Source organism: Capricornis sumatraensis, chromosome 7 (genome assembly GCF_032405125.1).
Source record: "Capricornis sumatraensis isolate serow.1 chromosome 7, serow.2, whole genome shotgun sequence".
Lineage (NCBI taxonomy): Eukaryota > Metazoa > Chordata > Mammalia > Artiodactyla > Bovidae > Capricornis > Capricornis sumatraensis.
In genome coordinates this window covers 64,093,040-64,117,478 of record NC_091075.1, presented here as the reverse complement: position 1 = coordinate 64,117,478, position 24,439 = coordinate 64,093,040, and the positions used below count along the sequence as shown (strand labels likewise).

The 24,439-nt window shown below is 39.7% G+C and overlaps 1 protein-coding gene across 1 annotated transcript in view; it reads right to left on the bottom strand.

Annotated features, from left to right (window-relative positions):
- The window catches only part of GRXCR1 (glutaredoxin and cysteine rich domain containing 1), a 132,139-nt gene extending 122,520 nt beyond the window's left edge, over positions 1-9,619 (bottom strand). The window contains exon 1 of the mRNA XM_068975692.1: positions 9,218-9,619. Within this exon, the coding sequence (XP_068831793.1) occupies positions 9,218-9,619 (402 nt within the window). The remainder of the gene's footprint in view (positions 1-9,217) is intronic.
- Positions 9,620-24,439: the final 14,820 nt, after the last annotated feature.

The following is a 24,439-nucleotide window of genomic DNA, read 5'->3' as shown; positions in this document are numbered from 1 at the left end:
TTGTCTCAAGAATCCAGTCGCAGGTTCTCCTTCAAGGGAACTTCAAATGAAGACAAAGGAGATCTCTGGAGTCAGAAAAATAATGGAAAAATTTTAGATGGCAGATCAAAATAAAGGTCAAAATATTTGGGGACAAATGTTTTTTCATTGCTCTTTCATCAAATCGGGATGTTGTCAGCTTATGTCATGTAAAATAAATTAATATCTGACTTCCAAATTTGCTATAAGGATTGAAGAAACAGTGTTAGAAAAAAGATGTGTGTGTGTGTGTGTGTGTGTGTGTGTGTGTGTGCACATGCTCAGTCATTTCCCCCTGGACTTTGCAACCCCATGGACTGTAGCCTGCTAGGCTCCTCTGTCCATGGAATTCTCCAGGCAAGAATACTGGAGTGGGTTGTTATTTCCTACTCCAGGGGCTCTTCCCCACCCAGGGATTGAACCCATGTCTCTTGAGTCTCCTGCATTGGCACGCAGATTCTTTACTACTGCTCCACCTGGGAAGCCCATAAGAAAGATACCTAAGTTAATTTCTGTATGTGCAGGCATTCAAAAAAAGATTGCTCTCATTATTAATACCAATAGAATTTGCTTAAATAATTTTTTTAAAGCTTGTTTGTGACTAGTGGAATCTGGAAAGCAGCAGCAGCAAGCTAAGAGGCTTGCTGAGAAAGGTCTGCCCTGCTCTGCATGCAGAGAGCTGCTCTCTCTTTGTTCTCCACAAATGGGAAGTGAGTCTCCCTCCTTGCCTATGGAGCCCTGAGGGGATGCTTCCAAGGCAGGCGTGGAGGAGGAAGCTGTGGGAAGCTTCCCTGTGACTCAGTAGTCACTGTGTTTTGTATTTTATTTTGTTTCTGATTTAATGAAGGCAAGCAGGAGGGAAAAAATAAAGCATATGCACTGTACAGAAGTTCATTTCTGTTTCAGGTGGCTCAGCTTAGGTCAAGTGTGGCTGACGTGCACCTTTTAAAAATTACACAATCAGGCCCTACTCCAGATATAATAGATAAGTAATATACTTAGATGTTTATGGCTATGAGTTAATAATAAGTTGTTTACCATCCCCTCATGTCATTTGATGTTTGATGGCATCACTGATGCAATGGACATGAACTTGGGTAAACTTTGGGGGTGATGAGGGAAAGAGAGGCCTGGCGTGCTGCAGTCCATGGGGTCGCAAAGAGTTGGACATGACTGGACGAACAACAACATGTCATTTGAGGTTTCTGAAGTTCTAGTATTAGAATCATGAAAGCCATCTGGTAAAAAAGGTTTAAAAAACTTTTTTAAAAGGTAAAAAGCAACAAGAAAAAGGTCTAGGCCTGAGAAAACAGGTATGGCAGCCATAAATCAAAAGGAATGGATACTGAAAAAATATTAAGAAATGAACTTGAAAAGACAGGAAAAAACAAGGACAGGTAAAAACAATGCACACAGATTATACTGTAAGATCACTATTAAAATGCTTCTGTATGGTCCAATGTGAGTCAAATTGTATAAAGTAAAAATTAAGTCATATCACAGTTCTGGGGGGAAATCGGATGGCTGGGTGGCATCACTGATTCAATGGATACGAGCTTGGGCAAACTCCAAGAGATGGTGAGGGACAGAGAGGCCTGCCATGCTGCAGTTCATGGGGTCATAAAGAGTCCAGCACTACTGAGAGACTGAAAAACAACAATCAGAGTTCTTGGGTAATGGTGTGGCAGGCACGGTTGCTTGCTTGCCCAACAGCTGTTTCAAACTCCAGGCTCCATGCTGTCCTCTGCCACAGAGGCAAAGCCATGACTCATATTCCCAGGCTTCTATTATAGCAAGCAGTAGCCATAAAACTCTATCCTGGACATTAACTGAAAGAGAATGCTTCTGAGAAATTTCTAGAATTCTCTTTTCTTTTCTGATAGAAGAGGCGAACCTACGAAGGAGCTCTCTTTTGCCGCCGCTCCCTTTCTGTTTTTGACTCTGGTCTGGCAGCCATCTTGGATCCACGAGGAATTTCACAAATAAGCCAAGGATGATAGAGCAGAAAACAGGAACTGAGTTGTTTACCCCCTTATCAAGCCACCAAACAACCTCAGCAACAGCCTTTTCTGAACATCTCCTGAACTGATAAAAAAGAATGCCTGTATTTTAAGCCATGTCTAGTAGTCTACTCTGTAGCTTATAGCAAAATACACCCCACATAAATACGAATAATCCCTTGGATTAGGGTTGAAAGGTATAAAAAGTCAATCAAGGCTATTACTAAAGAAGAGATGGGAGTTATCTCTACCCAGAAGGAGCAAGCTAGGCTTTCAGGATGACAGGCGTTGTGGAGGAATGCTCAGACACAAGGTACGTGGGTGGCTGGCTGAGCTCACAGGTACAGAGCCAAATAGACACACATGTGGCCTAGCAGCCTCAGGAGGTTAAAAAGAAAATGGAAGACAAAGGTCCACTCAGAGGCAGAGCCAAGACCGGATCTGGAACGGAGGAACTGGCCTCGGGAAAACAGGTTTGTGTAGCAGAGGCTAAGCCAAGTCCAGGGCCAGCAGCTGAGTTTTCTCCCAAAGAGAAGTGAGTGCAGCCAGCAAAGCCTGCTGTACCATGAAGTCTTTTCAGGAAGTCCCACACAAGCCCTAGTTTTAAAAGATGTTATGTGAGGAGAAGAGCATCTCTAAAGACTTACAGAGTTGGGTCAGAATTCCTGCCTGTCTGTTTGTAAACACTATGGTACTCACCATGTTTGACAGGAACTATGAGTTTATCTTCCTCATGAGAAGGAATTTAGCTCCTTTGAGGATAGAAATCATGCTTTGTTCATCACTCTGCCCTCACTGCCTAGCAGAGTACTTACTTAGCAATGATTGATTCAGTTTGTTTGAGGGATGAATAACAGAAATAACAGTTTTATTCACCATGTACACTGTGCCAGGCATTGTGTAAAATGCTACATACTCAGTAGTTCATTCATTTCATGGGAAATAGTTACTATCATTATCCCCACTTAACCGATTAGGAACCTGGGGTTTACAAAAGTTAAGTAAATTTCCCTAGGATACTCACCTCGGAGTTTCAGACTCTGATTCAGAAACCAAGCCATCTCCCACCAGAGAATACTCTTACCCATTAATGGAGGGAAAGAGAGCACAAAAAATCATTTAAGACACTACCAGAGATTTAGGACATTTGTTCCTTCTTTCTCTCAGAAAGGAAACTGGGGCTTTGTTTCTTAGACACACTTGGTTCTTTCCTTACTCTTGGGAATAATTGATAGCACTATTTTTAAGAGCCCAGACATAAAATGAAGGCATACAAGATGGCAAACCCAAACGTGCAAACACACTTCAAGCCTCTCATGTGCTACATCAATAGATTCCATTGTCCAATAAGAGTCACATGTCCAAGACTACAGTCAAACGTTGTAGAAGCGCACTCCTGTCTTCGGGTAGCCATGGCAAAACTATGTCAGTGTACCACAGGGAAAAGAGAGAAAAAACAGCCAGTAATTTAATCTACCACAAAACCTTCATTTTCTCATAGATAAAATAAGCTTACTACACCTACCAGTTGTGGTATATAGACTAACAGCCACTCTAAAGGGGCCACGCCCTAGTCCCCACAACCTGCGAATACCTTATCTTAAATGGCAAAAGAGATTTTGCAGAAGTGATTGTGTTAAAGATCTTAAAGTAGAAGGTTTGGCCTGGATTATACAGGAAGGCTCAGTGTAATCATAAATGTCTCTATTAAAGAAAAAAGGAGGTAGAAGAACTAGAAGAAGAGATGTAATCGTGGAAGCTGAGGTCACAGTGATGCAAGACCGTGGCCAAGGAATGCACAGCCTCCAGAAACTGTAAAAGGCAGGAACAGAAAGATCATAGTCCAGTTAAAATCTGCACTTTATCCCCATGAGACATTTCAGACCTCTGATCTCTAGAATTGTAAAGTAATAAATTTGTGTTATTTTAAGCCACCAAGTCTGTGGCATGTTGTTTCAACAGCAGTAAGAAACTAATACATTGAGTCATTATCATTGTCCAGGAAAGTCCTGAATATGGATACTGCAGGCTTTATTTTTCACATACCCAGCATGATTAATCTGGATGCCAAAGGCCCTGTTTTCATTTCAGAGGGGAATCGTGAGTCCTGTGTCATTGAAAAGAGGAGTGTTTACTTGGGACAGTTTGGAAGGAGTTCAGCAGACTCTCAGGACATGAGAGGGCATCACTTCCATTAGATGTTCTGCAAGCCATATGCTGGTAGCTGTCAAAGGGAGGTGCTCATGAAATGGCCATGGGGTGACATGTGAGCCTGGCTCTGCAGCAAAGACAGCAAGCAGTCAAGGAGAGCTGCTCTGCCAGCATTGGTTGCTTCCAGAGCCCCCGTAAGTAGGGTTGTCCACAGCTTCTCCATGCTGATCCAGTTCTAATCCATGAAGCCCCGAACCCCAATCTCTAGACCCACCAACTTCCTCTAAGGTCAAAGCCCATCACCTCTCTTCCCTTCCCAAGATGACTTTCATTTAGTCTCCACCAGTCTGGGACTCTAACTTCTCCTTATTCTCTTTCCACTGACCTGTTAGAGCATAATTCCCCAGCGCCTCCTCTTCTACAACAGACTATCTCTTTCAAATAAATACTTTGGTTTTCACTATTCTTTCCAACTGTGGACTAGCCAAGCTTTCAGAGTTTTCATATAATAAAGATCTCTAATTCCATAGCATTTCTTATGTAAGAGATACATAATGGAGGAACTTAATTCTTTCATGGCTTAATTTTGTTGTTTAAAGATCAATAAAATAAGGAATTCTTCTCTAATTTGGTCTATTAACTGTGGGGGAGATTACATGAACAAAATGTAAATATTGGGTTGGCCAAAATGTTCATTTAGGTTATCACATCTTTTTTTTTTTTTTTAGGTTATCACATCTTATGAGGAAAAAATTTAACGAAATTTTAGGTTGACCTAATACTTCTTTCCTTCTAATGAAAGTTTCTAAGACATAAATTGTCAGCAGTTAGGTGAGATAATGAATTATTCGAAAAATAAAACTAAGCACATGGATCCAAATTCTTAGTTGAATGGATTTGTGTATGTAAATAAACTGTAATTGATTGATTAATTGATTAATTGATTGTAGAGTTGCTATGAAGAGCAAATATGCCAATGCACATAAACAATGAGAACAGTGCCTGGCATTCAGGAAGTACTTAATCAACCTTTACCATCATCATTTAGACCAGCACCAGGCCCTTGAGTGATTCACCAACAAACCACAGTCTACAAGGGCCACTGGATAATCCAGGTGACCTTTTCCCTCTGGGTCCATCATCACCCTTAAAAACCTTGATTCATACTGCACACCTTCAATAACCCAGAATTCTGTAGGGCAATTAATTGACAAATGAAATAAAAATTTTTTCTAATATCCTTTTTATAGACAACTTCCTATTAATTAATAAGTGCTGCTCAGAAGTATAAATGTTTGGGGTAAAAACTATTTCAATGATTATTCTTTGCACAGTTGAAAATTTTGCAAGTCACTTACCAGAGATGGTAATAACATAATGGAAAACTGATAGAGAGAAAGCAAAGTGATTTGCATGGTTTTTCAAAGATGTTATTTATATTTAGGGTTTCCTCTCAAGTTTCAGGTTGAGTGTTTTAAGATTTTATAACTTAATATCTTAAAGGAAGAGCAGGAAGAACAACCTGATCATTTCTTCCAGCACAGTTCCTTTCTTCAAGATTTGCTGTGCATTGGAAACTTAACCAAATATCCAAGATAGGACTCCTGACTCCTCAGATTCTCTCCTCCTTGAGAGAAATTGCTACATTACAGTTCCATCTAGTTAAATTTGCTGCTTACTTCCCAAGGGATTTGGAAAATATACAGAGATCCAGGGAAGAGGCACTTCTGGCCCCTATACCAACCTATGAGTGTAATTGAATGGCAACTTCTGCTTTTACCTTCTGGGGCTTCTCTGATACTGCATGTGGGATGCCTATGGACACGACCGACTCAGTCATCCTAAGACATATGCCTAAGACATTTGTCATCCCTTATTGACATACACATCTCTTAGCAAGCAGCCGTATCCAAGTCAGCTCTCAGGATAATACTGGGGGGATGTCTGTGCTGCTCACACAGACAGTGATGTTAATGGAGCCCCTTGAAATAGTGCAGCAAGCAGCTCTGATATAAGGTAGGAGCTCCTTTAACATTTGTCCTGGAAAGATGGGCGAATATCCCCACAATGATGGTGGCAGTGATAATAATGATGATGAAACTAGTGATAATGGCCACAATTTGTGAATATAACGTGCTGATTTCTATACAATTATTAAAAGAAAAAAAAAGAATGACCAACTTGGGAAAAAAAAAAACTGATTGAAAATCAAACTTTGAGAGACAACTGCTAGTAACCATTATTGTCTTCTTAAAGCATGGAGTGAATAGAATGAGGTTACATTATTAGAAAATGACAGTTTTGTTGGATTTTTATCTTAAAAAAAAAATGAACAAAATTTTATGCTAGTGCCCATTATTTGTTTTGATACCTTTCCCAAGACACCACGTTGTATTTAATTGCGTTGAGCAGCTTCAGCTGCATGCAACAAATTCTGGTAAATTCTCTTTTCATTTTTTACTCTATTACCAATATCTTCAAATTTTCCTTGTTATGGCTTCTTGGATACACCCATCATTTGAAAGTGGTCATTTAATTTTCAAGTACATGGGATTTTGTTTATAAAGTATCTTTAATATTAATTTCTCATTTTGATGCTAATTTTTCATTTAGATGCTTTCTTCTCTGCAATTACCCTCTCTCCTTTTTTCATCTAACTTTTTTGAAGCATTTCATGACTAAGTCAAAGATCTCTCTTGGTAAAGGTCACACTGCACTTGAAAATATGCGAGCTATCTTCAAATATTTTTGATATTGATCTAGCATAATTCCACAATGATAAGAGAACAGACTCTGTATGATTTCAATACCTCTAGACTGTGAAATTTTTGCACCTTGTTTTATGTCCCTGGATATGTTCCAGTGTCTCCAAGTTTACAGTCCATGGGAAAGTGAATAGAATTTGTATCCTACTGTTGTGTGAAATGGAGAAGGCAATGGCCCCCCACTCCAGTACGCTTGCCTGGAAAATCCCATGGACTGAGGAGCCTACCTACAGTCCATGGGGTCAACAAGAGTCAGACACGACTGAGCGACTTCACTTTCACTTTTCACTTTCATGCACTGGAGAAGGAAATGGCAACCGACTCCAGTGTTCTTGCTTGGAGAATCCCGGGGACAGCGGAGCCTGGTGCGCTGCCGTCTAAGGGATCGCACAGAGTCGGACACGACTGAAGCGACTTAGCAGCAGCAGTAGTTTTGTGAAAACTGTATAAATCTTAATTATCTTGAATTGGTTCATAGTGCTTTTCAGGCCTAATATATCCTTCTACTTCTCTGTGTATTCATTCTATTAATTTTTGAGAGTTTGATATTGAAACTCCAAGTAAAACTCTTAATTTATCTACTTAAAAAATAATTGTAATGTATAGTGGAACTATATGTAACCTTGTTTTGTATTTTCTAAGTCTCCTGTAAATGTGTTACTATACTTTCATAATTAAAAAAAATTAAAATATAAAAAAAAAGATGATGGAATTAAGCATAAAAATCTAAATAAATATTGTAACCTAATCTAGGACTAAAATTTTGACCTTGGAATTTCCTCTATTTTGTATTTGAGTTTATAGCCTCATTAGGATTAAGCCACAGAGAAGAAAAGCTTTCCTCTTGCAGGCTTTGAAGGTTTAAGGTATTTACTCATAAATGATAGGTTTCTTGGGAGATTTGAACAACAAATTCTAATCCAAGGGCCAAAATTAGTACAGGAGTTTTGTAAATAACCCTCCAAATTATAAAGCAGGTGAAGTCATGGCAGGCTAAATTAATCACAAGAATGCAAACAGTTATAAAAGTAATCGTTATAGTGTCTTGTTCTACACTTTAGCAATAACAATTTCTGCACTGGGTGAAACACACAGGGCACTGAGATGAACTCAGCCTAATGACTAGAACACCACCTAGGATTATTTTCAACCTAGTGAAACATACTCACCAATTTCTGATGTTTGGTTCTCAACCCCCACTCCTAATCTATAAAATCTGTCATAGGTAAATTCTGTATATGAAAAAAAAAACCTTTGAGCTGAAAAGCTTTTACGCTTTAGTTTCTTTTCTAAATCCTCATAATGTGACCTTTCCCAATACTTCCTTTAAATGAAAAATAAAAGTCTTTGGTTAAATTCCCCACCACTCCCATGTCCTTATTTAATGTCAAGGCACTGGAATATTCATCACGAGAGATCATTTTATTTAAATATTGAAAATAATATAAAATGGTATTACAATGAAAAAATATTGGCTTGCTACTTTAAAGGTAGTGATTATGAATTCCATTCGTGAAATAAAGATTCCTGTTTTTAACAGAAAATCATTTCACCAATGCTCTCAGGCAATTTCAAAACCTTGTATTAACATAAGATCATTGCCAATGGCCCCAGGATGAATAATGCATTCCTACATTACGGTGCATAATCTATCATATTTTAAAGACTAACTTCTTACTATAAAATCTGGATCCAAACTATACATTTATAGAAGAATAACTTTTTCAAGTACTGCTCTAGAGTTCTTAAGTCAAATTAATGGAGTAAAGTACCTTAGATGAAATGTGCAATCTCACCAGGAAATGGAGAAAGTCAAATTAGCCTTTTATCTTCGTAACATTCCAACTAAATCCAACTCCACTCAACGTAGCTCTCAATCTTTTCTAGTTTAAATGTCTACGCAAGTGATGACAAATAGTAAACTGTGTATTAAGGATGAGTAACCAGAAATTAATGCCTAAACTTGGCTCAAATGCTTTGAACACTATAATCTGTCTTCTTCCCTTCCTTGGCTAAGACACATGTATTGTTTTAGTCATTATGTATTAGAAGACTACTTAAAAGTTAGGAATTTGGCTTTGAGAAATCAATCTAGTTTGCTAAGCATTTGACCATATTTTAAATTGATGGCTGTTGAGACAATAACCTAGATGCAGAAGTGACTCATAAAATGTGTAATAGTCATGAATAAGAGAGGCTTGCTTTAAACTGGAGAACAGAGGTGTTGAGACAGTGAGTTAGAAACAAAGATCAGGAAGGAGGGACAAAGTGCAAATGACTTACCTGTAATACTTTGGCCAAATTGTTAAATAGAGCTTGTCCAGCACTGACTTTATATTTAACACCTCTGACTGTGCCATTCTTGCTTAAAATGTTGACTCTTCTTGTCCCAAACCCCTTCTCGCTGGCTGCCCTTGCTAACACCAGTAAGTTATCCTGGTCATTCTCCTGCTCATCACCTTCTGATCCTATGTGGCCATTCTGCTGTCCATCAGACTCACTGAGCCCATCTATGCCACAGACACTGGCACATTCAGAATCCAGAGAGCCTGCTGGCCGTCCATCTTCATACACCTCCCTCAGAACTCTCCCACTGTGAGATGATGCTATCCGAAATCGGACTTTCCGGGGTCTGTCAGTTTCTGGCTTCATCTCCCGCTTCAGCATGGTCCCATCCACCCACATAATAAACAGTTCATACAGTTCTGGATCCCTTGTTACTGCATTAGTCTACCTGCCACATAGCAATATCAGGGCCTAATTCTAGTGGCAGTAGCACTTGCGTGAAACTAACATCGCAAGGAAAGAAGATTCCCAGGAACTTACAGTGCATCTCTGCTATTAATAATGAATGTGTGTGTGTGTGTGTGTGTGTGTGTGTGTGTGCGCGCACGCGCTATGGTTACCTTTAAACTAAAACCTGCAAAGTGATCCCAACCTTAAAATATTAAATAGCCATGGTGGACTCTTCAGCAAGACAAGTGCAAGAAAGTAGCAAGCAATGAAACAGAAAGTAAGTACGAGGCCAAGAAATGAAAGGCTTGAACTTTGAAGCCAGTGGTGAGTGTTGAAAAGGATCTTAGCAGCAGAAATACCTCTGAAATTCAGAGTGGAAACCAGAGATAAAATACGGAATCAAACGTGTAGGATGGGAGGTGTCATAGGCTTCTCACAGTGCCTATTCCTTCTGTCTTTCACACTCTTAAAAAGAGGCAGTGAACATACTACATGCTTGCATAGGGCTATCAATATCAATTCTTATTAAATCATCAATTAGATTTCACCCACATTTATACAATGAATTTTCAATCTACACCTTCATCTTCGTGCACAAGTAGTTTTGCTAAAGAATAGCTTTTCAACAGACTATAAGAAGAAATAACTTTTCTTTTGTTGCTTTCCCACTTCTGGGAGCAGAAAACACTCCTCTCTTTGACAGAAGGAAAGGTTTTGGAAAGGAAATATGGAACTGCAAGGGAAGAATGGAAAATCCTCCAAGTCAGCCAGATCAGCCAAGGCAATCCAGGTGATTAGCACTGATAAATGTCATACCCAAATCACCCATGCATAGAGAAGGGTCCTCCTTACACTGTGCTCGGTGGATTTTCTGTCACTTTGGCAGGCACCTGAAGAAGTTCCTAAGATACAAAGGCGTATTGAAACTTACACCATAGTGAGTGCCCCAACCTATCTAAACCTCCAGAGGGAGGCCACTCAGCTAGCTCTCACGGACTCTTTTATTTTAATGTTTATAAGCTTTTACCTGATTATAAACTTAATTTGTGTTTATTTCAGAAAATTTAGAGAGTAATTAACAGTACAGAGTTAAAAATAAAAGTCACAACTATTGTCGCTAGAGATGTTAACAATTCTGTTAAATTTATTCCAGTGTATATGATGCTGAGATGCTCTGATACACACAACTACATTGTCCAGCCTCTTGCATTTAAGGGAGAAAGAACAAATGCCTGGCTTTTGCCGAGGGGATGTGTGCAAAAGTGACAGGTATTTGTGGACCAAGGCAATTGGCAAGACACTGTATGTCATTCTATTTCTCTTTCTTCCCCATCTGCTAGCTGGATGGGGAAGAAATATGGGCATATGGGCACATCAGGAATCGTGCCATATATGAGCTAGTCTGAGTCACAGGGAAATTCATAGCTATGACCACTGCATTGGACTACAAGTAAATGGAAGTATCTGCTGGTATAAGAATATGTGCATCCTAGGCAAAGTAATGTCTCTGCTTTTTAATATACTATCTAGGTTGGTCATAACTTTTCTTCCAAGGAGTAAGCGTCTTTTAATTTCATGGCTGCAATCACCATCTGCAGTGATTTTAGAGCCCAGAAAAATAAAATCTGACGCTGTTTCCACTGTTCCCCCATCTATTTCCCATGAAGTGATGGGACCGCATGCCATGATCTTCGTTTTCTGAATGTTGAGCTTTAAGCCAACTTTTTTACTCTCCTCTTTCACTTTCATCAAGAGGCTTTGTAGTTCCTCTCCACTTTCTGCCATAAGGGTGGTGTCATCTGCATATCTGAGGTTATTGATATTTCTCCCGGCAAACTTGATTCCAGCTTGTGCTTCTTCCAGTCCAGCATTTCTCATGATGTCCTCTGCACAGAAGTTAAATAAGCAGGATGACAATATACAGCCTTGACGTACTCCTTTTATCTAGTCAAGGCTATGGTTTTTCCTGTGGTCATGTATGGATGTGAGAGTTGGACTGTGAAGAAGGTTGAGTGCCAAAGAATTGATGCTTTTGAACTGTGGTGTTGGAGAAGACTCTTGAGAGTCCCTTGGACTGCAAGGAGATCCAACCAGTCCATTCTAAAGGAGATCAGCCCTGGTATTTCTTTGGAAGGAATGATGCTAAAGCTGAAACTCCAGTACTTTGGCCACCTCATGTGAAGAGTTGTCTCATTGGAAAAGACTCTGATGCTGGGAGAGATTGGGGGCAGGAGGATAAGGGTATGACAGAGGATGAGGTGGCTGGATGGCATCACTGACTCAATGGTCGTGAGTCTGAGTGAACTCCAGGAGTTGGTGATGGACAGGGAGGCCTGGCGTGCTGTGATTCATGGGGTCGCAAAAAGTCGGACACGACTGAGCGACTGAACTGAACTGAACTGAATGTATAATATACCCTAGGTAATTATAATTCAGACACCTGTCTTAAGCTAAAATAAAAATCAACCTGTTCTTTTCAGTGGGTAATCTTTGTAATTCTTCTTTTCATTCAGGCAATAAGTATCCCACAAGCATCTACTGAGTGCCCCCCAAGGGTAGCAGGAGATGATAGTAAATATAAAGATATATAAACTTAAGACCCATACCTTCCATTGGTTATATAATACTTAGAAAAATTAGCTATAGCTCAACACAGCATATTTTAAGATGCACAGAATCATTCTTTTTTTAAAATAATCTAATTTCTAGTCATTACCAATAAAACACACCAATGCTATTCTCAACAGTTTCCACTCTCATTCTGTTTCGAATTTGTTCCCAGCTGCTCAATATGAATATAGCACTTTCCAACTACTCCACTTGCCACCTTTTTCCACTATAAGTTTATTATTTCCTGCATTATAATCAGGGCTTCCCCAGTATCTCAGTGGTGAAGAATCCATCTGCCAAGTAGAAGATGCAGGTTTGATCCATAGGTTGGGAGGACCCCTTGAAGAATGAAATGGCAACCCTCTCCAGTATTCTTGCTTGGAAAATCCCATGGACAGAGGAGCCTGGCAGGCTACAGTCCATGAAATCACAACGAGCTGGGCACAACATAGTGACGAAACCACAACAACAACATTATCATTGCTTTGCCAGTTTGGCCTCCACCCTTGAGCAAGAATTTCCTTCTTTTCCTTCAGATGTACTCTTACAATCATTTATTCATTTAACAATATTTATTGAGCACCTACTAAATATCAAGAATTGCTGGATCTATACAAGCATGATCCTTGCCTTTAGAGGTAAACAGATAACAGTCAACAAACAAATAGAGGTAATAATAAAAATTGTAACAAGTATTACCAAGGGGGAAGGTGGATACAATTAGAAAATATAAAAGAAGGGAGCCTACTTTAGAAGAATCATACATAGTAAGCCTCTCCTAATAGGAGGCATGAAACTAGGGCCTACCAAAGTTAAAAGATTGATCATGAAAGACTTGGGAGCAACAGTAATTGAAGATATTTCCTCAGCTGAAATGGTAGTTGAAAAGGCCCTGAGGCAGAAAACCAGACGTTTGTCCGAAGAACTAAAAAAAGGCAAAGTGGCCAGAGAATAATTCCCATTTACAAAGCTCTTCTCAAAAGAGGGCATGACTAACAAGACCTTTCCTTTCTAAGCTAAGCCTTGATTTATACAACCCCTCAAAACATGAAAAAACACCCCATTTCCATGAAAAACCACATTACCAATACAGAAATATTTCAAGTTTGACACCATTGGGCATTTATTTATTTAAAATATAAAGTTAAAAATTCCAGAAGCTATAGAGGGTTGAATATTGTATTAAGCAAGGTAGAACTACTTTGGAAATTAACATTAATCATGTATTCAATGAAAAAAGTACCCTCTGTTCAATTCCTAGTAGAAACAGTACTCTAGCAGCTAGACCTAGGCCTGGATATTTCTTGTTGGCATTAGTTTTTTAATCAGAATATCAAATTACTTCCTTATTTGCAGAGAAATATAACATAAAAATATAATTATGTTTTTACTCATCTTATCTCCAAATATTGTCCCATATACCATTCTGTGTGATTATTACTGCATGGTGAAAAATAATTTTAGCCACATTCCTAGCATTTCGAGGATAATTGTTTAATCCCTTGGATCACAAAAAAATATGTGCAAAATGTCTCCATTTGTTGCTATTTTATAGCTATCATATTTACTGTTTTATTTTTTGGTTTTGAAGAAATATTGCCAGTCATTGGCAAAGTAATGGTCTTTTCTCCAGCAACACATGTTCCTAGAGAAACAATAAATCATAACTTATTCCCAAAGTGCTGTTCTCAGAACTTTTGTTTGAATGGAAGGAACATATCAATTTTTATTTTCTAACTACATTGGCAATTAGAGGGGGAAAAGATTTACTAACCATCAGTAAGGGCACTAGTGATAAAGAACCCACCTGCCAATGGAGGAGACATAACAGACTCAGGTTTGATCCCTAGATCAGGAAGATCCGCTGGGGAAGGGAATGGCAACCCACTCCAGTATTCTTGCCTGGAGAATCCCATGGACAGAGGAGCCTGACAGGCTGCAGTACCTAGTGTTCCATAGAGTCGGACAGGACTGAAGTGACTTAGTATATACACATGCACAACCATCAGTAAAATAGGGAAAGTAAGCTACCCCTGAAACTTTTCAGCTTACCAAATATTGATATTTTCTTAACCAACATGAATTTGCAAATCAAAATTCACAGTTCAATATTCATTTGACGTGCAGAGAACTTCTAAATCAAAAATGAAACTGAGTGCATTAAAGAAAATATTTGTTGAAAACAGAACTACTAATACATAACAAGAAAGAGTGATGATTTCTTAGTTTATAGATTAGTGGTTAAGAATGGCGGCTGTGGGTATACACAGCACTGGGTTTAAACCTTGGATATACCATCCCCGAAAATGACCTTGAACCTTAGTGTCTTCATTTGTCAAATAGTAGATTTTATTGCTCAGAATGTTTGGCAAGTGTAGGGAACAAGGTATAAAGAAGGTTGAGAAGTGCTTGCAAATGAGACTCCCAACCAGGGCTGAACATTCTTGCAAACGAGATGTTCTGCCCAGTGTAGGGAACTAGGTATAAGGAAGGTTGAGAAGTGCTTGCAAACGAGACTCTAAACCAGGGCTGACATTCTTGCAAACGAGATGTTCAGCTAAGAATCCTGTTTGTTCCCGTGGGAAAAGAACATTTCTTGCACACAAGGATGTTTCTCTGATTCCTCAAAAGGAACAGACCCAGGGACAAAACGGATTCTAAGTTGATAAGGAAGTTCCCCAAAACAAAGTCTTAGCTGCAGTAAATAAGTCAAGGTAAAGGTTATCTCGCCCTGCGCCTGCGCACTGTATAGTCTCTGAATCATAGTGCTTGGCAGCTTGCCCTGTAGGTTGTTGTGCAAGGGATATAAAATAAAGCAGCTGTAAGAAGCAAGTGTTAAAATATAAAGATTCAAACCACTCTGCAGTGATGGTGTTTCATTCCGTCGCCAGCAGGCAAGACTGACTAGAATGATGTATATACAACGTGCTCAGAATGCTGTTATCAGATGATAGCTATAAATTCTTATCATTTACTTAAAATAGCTAGACACACATACAGTCATCCCTAGGTATCTTGAGGAATTGGTTCCAGGACCCCCACAGATATTAAAATTTATGGATGCTCAAGCCCCTTATTAAAATAGCACAGTATTTGCATATAATCTACACACATCCTCCCTTATATCAATTCTTCAAATCATCTCTAGATTACTTGTAATACCTAATACAACGTAAATGCTATTTAAATCGTTGCTAGCGTATGTCAAATTTAAGTTTGTTCTTTGGAACTTTCTGGAATTTTTTCAGATATTTCCACCTGCAGTTGTTTGAAACCAAACCATGAGTGTGGAACCTTATGGATACAGAGGGCTTACTATACTGTTTGGAGGACAGTGAGAAGAATGTGGAGTCACGTGAACCTGATTAACTGAAAAGGAATCAAAGCAATTTTTTTCTAGTCTGACTCTAGGTCTTCAAGGCTGAACCATTCTGTCAACACTTAGATCCTGGGAGAAGGGCTCCAGTTTGCAAAATCTTATTCACTCTATACAATTCTGGACCGTTGACTATATATTAAGTGCTGTAGTGGGAGCAGGGGTATTCAGTGCTGGCTTATACCTGTCACCATGGATCCAGAGAGGCATGGTTGTCTCAGAGTCTCAGGGCTGCTCAGTAGACTCAACATGCACCCAGCATTTCTATCATATAACTACCCAAACTCTTTAAAATTAGCATAGCCATCAATGAAAGAGGACCAATAAAGAGCTCCCAGAGAAACAGCTTCCCAAAATAGACTTTTACAGTTCAATTCTCATCTTTCATTTCCCAACTGTATTTTGTAGGATGTTTTACATATAAATATCAACCATAAAAATGTTTGCTGAATTAAGACTAGCTAAATTCAGTTTTAATGTCAGAACAAACTGACCTCACATTTAGGAGATACATAAATAACAGCTAACATGAGTACTTTCATCTCTTTCTATCCTACTCCCAGTCAACATATAAGGTGGGAATTAACGTCTATTTACTTTCCAGGCAAATGTCAAAGTTATGGTTTTTTCTATAGTCATGTATAGATGTGAAAGTTGCACCATAAAGAGATTTCATGCTAAAGAACTGATGCTTTCAAACTGCTGTGCTGGAGAAGACTCTTGAGAGTCCTCCGACTGCAAAGAGATCAAACCACTCAATCCTAAAGAAAAACAACCCTGAATATTCATTGGAAGGACTGATGCTGAAGTTGAAGCTCCAATACTTTGGCCACCTAATGTGAACAGCTGACTCACTGGAAATCTTTCCTGATTCTGGGAAATATTGAAAGAAGGAGGAGAAGGATGAGATGGTTGGATGTCATCATCAACTCAATGGACATGAGTCTGAGCAAATTCCAGGAGACAGGGAAGGACTGGGAAGCTTGGCGTGCTACAGTCCATGGGGTCGCAAAGAGTCAGACACAACTGAGTGGCTGAACAGGAACAACTTTCCAGGCAAAATATCTTTAATGCTATTGGTGTCATTAAAGGCATCATCTACTCTATATTAAAAGTTGTTGAATGCTAGAGAGTAAATAGTATACTCTGCTTGTAGAATCCAGTCCCAGAAAAATCAAAGAACAATGAATCAAGTTTACTTAATTAGGTGTTGAAACCTTGACTTGGCTACCTTCAACTTATAAAAGCCAAGAGATTCAAACATCCAGTCTACTTAGCACCAAGTAGCTATATGCTCAAGTTTCATTCTCAAGCATAAAACAAGGATTTTGCTATTTTCTCTTGAAGAGGGAATTTCCTGTATATTGTATAGCTAAGAAACTTCAAAGAAAAGTTCTTTCAAAAGATTGGAAGACAGGTGAGTTTTATGTTCTTCTTTATTCAGATTGTCAGTATATAGAATACTTATACAGAGAAGGCAATGGCACCCCACTCCAGTACTCTTGCCTGGAAAATCCCATGGACAAAGGAGCCTGGAAGGCTGCAGTCCATGGGGTCGCTGAGGGTCGGGCATAACTGAGCAACTTCGCTTTCACTTTTCACTTTCCTGCATTGGAGAAGGAAATGGCAACCCACTCCAGTGTTCTTGCCTAGAGAACCCCATGGACGGGGGAGCCTGGTGGGCTGCCGTCTATGGGGTCGCAGAGTCAGACACGACTGAAGTGACTTAGCAGCAGTAGCAGCAGAATACTTATAAACATGTCTTATGGTAAAAAGATTTTTTAACTACTCCATTATTACCTGAGGATATTGGCATATGAATCTGATATCTCTTAATTCCCAATGAAGAGGAAATCAATGAGTGAAATTAAAAATACATTTATCCTACACATGGGATGCTTACTTCTCAATATTCTGCATAGAATGATAACAAAAGTAAATCCAAAGGCCCCAGGATGGAAGAAAGATCAGATAGGATGAATGAGTATGGCTCTCAAGAATAAATATTAATGAGTAAACCATCAAAAAGACTGAACTGGGGGAGAGTGTCCAAGATGGCAGAGTAGAATGATTCTAGTCTCACCTGCTCCCCTGAGCACACCCAAGCCACAATGACCTGCAGAACAACCATCAGTGAAAAAGACTAGACCCTCTCAGAAAAGTTCTTCAAACAACTGAAGACATAAAGAAGGAACACAGCAAAATATAGGAGGGATGACATGATATAATCAAATCTCATACTCCATGGATGGGCAACTCAAAAACTGGAGAATAATTATATTGCAGAGGTTCTGCCACAGGTGTGAGAGTTCTGAGCCCCACATAAGGCTCCCCACCTTGGGGGGTCTGGCACCAGGAAGATTAGCACCCAGAACATTTGGCTTTAAAGGCCATCATGGCCTAATTGCAGGAGCCCCATGGAACTGAAAGAAATAGACAATTCACCCTTAAAGGGCACACACAAAATCTCATGTGTACCAGGAAAGTGAAAGTGAAAGTCATTCAGTCATATCTGACTCTTTGAACCTGTGACTCTTTGACCCCATGAACTATAGTCCATAGAATTCTCCAGGCCAGAATACTGAAGTGGGCAGCTGTTCCCTCCAGGGGCTCTTCCCAACCCAGGGATTGAACCCAGGTCTCCCACATTGTAGGCAGATTCTTTACCAGCTGAGCCACCAGGGAAGCCCTCCAGGGCGAAAGTAGTTTGATATGACGATGGGCCAGAACTCCTTTCTGGCTTTGGATAGTCTTCTGGAGGCAGGGTGGAATGGAGGATGAGGCTTACCCTGGGGATATAGACACTGGTGGGAGAAATATTGGGGGACACTCAAATACTTCCATGAACAATGCTGCTGGGGGCTGCCATCTTGGCCAAGACTTGGCCCCAACCAACAACTGATAGATACCAGTGCTGGGATGCCTCAGGCCAAAAAACTAACAGTGGTGGGATACAATCCCAACCATCAGCAGACAGGCTGCTTTAAAAACTTCCTTAGCCCATAGCCACCTCTAGACATGCCCCTACCCATCAGAGGGTCAAGACCCATTACCACCCACCCCTGGCCAGACATGGCCCTTCCCAACAGTAAGCCTGCACTAGCTTCACCCATCAGGGGGCAGACACCAGAAGGAAGAAAACTACTATCCTGTAGCCTGGGGAGTGAGCCTACCAACAGCAAGCCAGACCCTATCCTGGGACCAGCTGGGCCCCTCCAACCTACTAACAGGCCAAAATAACCTTCAGGACACCCTGGGCCCCATACCAAACTGTGTCAGGAACTCCCATTAATGATCTGAATTGAGCTCTCAGATCCCAGGGACCTGCCATCAGACTTCAGGAACCAGCTGCAACTGCCACTAACTCCAGGATCTGGCTTCACATGCCAGTGACAATATGCCTAGAACTTTTGAGATCTTGACTCCACCCATAGTGAGGCATCATGAGCCCCAGGGCACACTAGGGCTCTGCAACCAACCACCTTGTTACCAGGCCCCACTAAATAGCAGCAAACAACATCCTCATAACACAGAGCCTGGCAACCAACCAGACCAGGGACTAACCAAGCCTACCAGGCTGCCCACATAGTCAGCCTGCCACAACAGAGGGACCCAAATAGCCCATTTAGGGGGGGCCACTAGAGCATATACCTTGGGTGACCATAGGGGAGTGCACTTCTAGGAAGCATAGGACATCTCTTACAGAGGGTCATTTCTCCAAGGTCAAGAAATGTAACTAACCTACCACATACCTAAAAATATAAAGAGCAACTTAGACAAAAAGAGGTAGCAGAGGAATATTTTTTCAGATGAAGGAACAAGATAAAAACCCCAGAAGAAGAACTGAGAGAGGTGAAGATAGGCAATCTACACAAGAAACCATTAAGAGTAATTATTATAAAGATGATAAAAGAATTTTCAAAGAAAATATATGCACAGAGTGAGAAGTCATAAATTTTTAAAAAATAGTTAGAAAATATAAAGAACCAAATAGAGGTGAATAATACAATAACTAAAATGAAAAATACACTAGATGAAATCAATAGTAGACTAAATAAGAATGGATTAATGAACTACAAGACACAGTAGTGGAAATCACTGCCACCAAACAGAAAAAAGGAAAAGGGCAGTTTAAGAGACCTCTCACAACATGAGGGGCATTAATATTTGCATTATGGGTAACCCAGAATCCAAGAAGGAGAAGAGAGAAAACAGAGGTCTGAGAAAATATTTAAAGAGATAATAGCTGAAAACATCCCTAACCTGAGAAAGGAAACAATCACCCAAATCCAGGATGTGACAAGTCCCTTACAGAATTAACCCAAAAGGGAACACACCAAGACATCCTGTAATCAAAATGACAAAAATTAAAGAATCAGAGAGAATATTAAAAGCATCAAAAAAGAAGCAACAAATAACATACAAAGGAACTCCCATAGAGCTATCTCCTGATTTTTCAGCAGAAATTGCAGACCGGAAGGGAACAGACTCAAATATATAAAATCAGAAATGAAAAGGAGGAAATCACAATTGACACCACAGAAATACAAAGGACCATAAGAGACTACTATAAATAACTATATGCCAGTAAAATGGACAACCTAGAAAAAATTACAAATTATTCAGTTCAGTTCAGTCACTCAGTCGTGTCCGACTCTTTGCGACCCCATGAATCGCAGCACGCCAGGCCTCCCTGTCCATCACCACCTCCTGGAGTTCACTCAAACTCACGTCCATCGAGTCGGTGATGCCATCCAGCCATCTCATCCTCTGTCATCCCCTTCTCCTCCTGCCCCCAATCCTTCCCAGCATCAGAGTCTTTTCCAATGAGTCAACTCATCGCATGAGGTGGCCAAAGTATTGGAGTTTCAGCTTTAGCATCATTCCTTCCAAAGAACGCCCAGAGATGATCTCCTTTAGGATGGACTGGTTGGATCTCCTTGCAGTCCAAGGGACTCTCAAGAGTCTTCTCCAACACCACACTTCAAAAGCATCAATTCTTTGGCACTCAGCTTCTTCACAGTCCAACTCTCACATCCATACATGACCACTGGAAAAACCATAGCCTTGACTAGACAGACTTTTGTTGGCAAATTAATGTCTCTGCTTTTGAATATGCTATCTAGGTTGGTCATAACTTTCCTTCCAAGGAGTAAGCGTCTTTTCATTTCATGGCTGCAGTCACCATCTGCAGTGATTTTGGAGCCCAAAAAGAGAAAGTCAGCCACTGTTTCCACTGTTTCCCCATCTATTTCCCATGAAGTAATGGGACCAGATGCCATGATCTTCGTTTTCTGAATGTTGAGCTTTAAGCCAACTTTTTCACACTCCACTTTCACTCTCATCAAGAGGCTTTTTAGTTCCTCTTCACTTTCTGCCATAAGGGTGGTGTCATCTGCATATCTGAGGTCATTGATATTTCTCCCAGCAATCTTGATTCCAGCTTGTGTTTCTTCCAGCCCAGCGTTTCTCATGATGTACTCTGCATATAAGTTAAATAAGCAGGGTGACAATATACAGCCTTGACGTACTCCTTTTCCTATTTGGAACCAGTCTGTTGTTCCATGGCCAGTTCTAACTGTTGCTTCCTGACCTGCATACAGATTTCTCAAGAGGCAGGTCAGGTGCTCTGGTATTCCCACCTCTTTCAGAATTTTCCACAGTTTCTTGTGATCCATACAGTCAAAGGTTTTGGCATAGTCAATAAAGCAGAAATAGATGTTTTTCTGAACTGTCTTGCTTTCTCCATGATCCAACAGATGTTGGCAATTCAATCTCTGGTTCCTCTTCCTCCTCTAAAACCAGCTTGAATTTATTCTTAGAAAGCTACAATCTCCCAAGACTGAATCAGGAAGAAATAGAAAATATGAACAGACCAGGACTGAAATTAAATCAATAATTTAAAAACTCCCAACAAGCAAACTTCCAGGATCAGATGGCTTCATAGGCGAATTCTATCCAACATTTAGAGAAGAGTTAATACTTATCCTTCTGAAACTATTCCCAAAAAACTGCAGAGGAAGGGACATTTTCAAACTCATTCTATGAGGCTACAATCACCCTGATACCAAAACCAGACAAAGATACCACACACCCACAAAAATTATAGGTCAATACCACTGTGAACATAGATACAAAACTCAACAAAACACTATCAAACTGACTTCAACAATACACTAAAAGAATCATACACCACAATCAAGTGGGATTTATCCCAGGGATGCAAGGATTTTTTAATATCTATAACTCAATCAATGTGATACTCATATTAACAAGTTGAAAAATAAAAAATTATATGGGATGCAGAAAAAAGTTTTTGGTAAAAATAACATCCATTTATGATAAACACTGTCCAGAAAATAGGCATAGAGAGAACATATCTCAACATAATAAAGGCCATATACAACAAACCAACAGCTAATTTCATACTCAATTGTGAAAAGCTGAAAGCATTCCTTCTAAGATCAGAAACGAGAAAAGGATGCCCATTCTTATCACTTTTATTCAACATAGTTTTGGAAGTCCTAGCCACATCAAATAAGAAAAAGAAATACAAATTTGGAATGAAGTAAAACTGTCACGGTTAGCAAATGCCATGACACTACACACAGAAAATTCTAAAGATACTACCAGAGAATGATTCAAGCTTATCAATGAATTTGGTAAAATTGCAGGGTACAAAATTAATAAACAGAAATCTGTTGCATTTCCATGCCCTAAAAATGAAATATCAGAGAGAGACATTAATTTAAAAAACCCACTTACCATCATGTCTATAATACTAGGAATAAGCCTACCCAAGGGGGCAAAAAATCTGCACTCTGTAAGATGTGCAAAAACTGTAAGATTCTGATGAACGAAATTGAAGATGATACATACAAGTGGAAAGATATACTGTGTTCTTGGATTGCGAAATTCAATATTGTTAGAATGACCATACTGCCTAAGGCAATCTGCAGAGTCAATGCAATCCCTGTCAAATCACTATAGGATTTTTCACAGAACTAGAACAGATAATTTCAAATTTTGTATGGAAACTTAAAGGACCCTCAATAACCAAAACAATCTTGAGAAAGAAGAATGAAACTAAAGGAATCATGCTCCCTGACTTCAGACTATAGTACAAAGCTACAGTCATCAAAGCATTACAGTACGGACATAGAGACAGGCATATAGATCAAAGGAATAGGCTACAAGGTCCAGAAATAAACTCATGGTCAATTAATCTATGACAAAGGAGGCAAGAATATACAATGAAGAAAAGACATTTCATAAGTGTTGCTGAGAAAAATGGACAGTTACATGTAAAAAAATAAAGTAAAACATTCTCTAACATCATATACAAAAATAAACTCAAAATGGATTAAAGATCTACATGTATAACCAGATACTATAAAGCTCCTAGAGGAAAACATGCAGAACATTCTTTCACATAAATTATAATGATATTTTTTTGATGTATCACCTACAGTAATAGAAATATTGAATAAAAACAAAAATAAACAAATGGGACCAAATTAAACTTAAAATCTTCTGCAATGCAAAGAAAACCATAAACAAAAAGAAAAGACAATCTATAGAATGGAAGAAAATATCTGCAAACAATGCCACTGACAAGGGATTAATTGCCAAAACATACAAATAGCTCATACAGCTCAATATCAAATAATCAAACAATACAGTCAAAAAATGCACAGAAGACCAAAATGGACTTTCTCCAAAGGACACACAGATGGCCAACAGGCACTTGGAAATATGCTCAATGTCACTAATTATTATGTGCATGCTAAGTTGCTTCAGTCATGCTGGACTCTTTGCGAACTGATGGACTGCAGCCTACCAGGCTTCTCTGTCCATGGGATTCTCTAGGCAAGAATACTGGAGTGGGTTGCCATGCCCTCCTCCAGGGGATCTTCCCAATCCAGAGATCGAACCTGCATCTCTTATATCTCCTGCATTGGCAGGAAGATTCTTTACCACCAGTGCCATCTGGGAATTCCCCACTAATTATTAAAGAAATGCAAATGAAAACTGCAATGAGGTGTCACCTCACTGGTGAGAATGCCATCATCAAAACTCTGCAAATAATGAATGCTGGAGAGGTTGTAGAGGGAAGGGAATCCTCCTCCTACACTGTTGGTGGTAATTTAAATTGGTGCAACCCTTATGAAAAACAGTACAAGCATTCCTTACAAAATTGAAAATAGAGTTACCACATAATCCAGCAATATACCACTCCTGGGATATACCTGGAAAAGACAAAAACTCTAATTCAAAAAGATACATGTATCTCAATGTTCACAGCTGAACTATTTACAATAATCAAGACCTGGAAGCAGCCTAAATGCTCATGAACAGATGAGTGGGAAAAGAAATTTTGGGGATACACACACACACACACACACACACACACACACACACACAAGGGAATATTCAGTTCAGTTCAGTCGCCCAGTTGTGTCCAACTCTTTGCAACTCCATGAATCGCAGCACGCCAGGCCTCCCTGTCCATCCCCAACTCCCTGAGTTCACTCAAACTCACGTCCATCGAGTCAGTGATGCCATCTAGCCATCTCATCCTCTGTCGTCCCCTTTTCCTCCTGCCCCAATCCCTCACAGCATCAGAGTCTTTTCCAATGAGTCAACTGTTCGCATGAGGTGGCCAAAGTACAGGAGTTTCAGCTTTAGCATCATTCCTTCCAAAGAACACCCAGGGATAATCTCCTTTAAGATGGACTGGTTGGATCTCCTTGCAGTCCAAGGGACTCTCAAGAGTCTTCTCC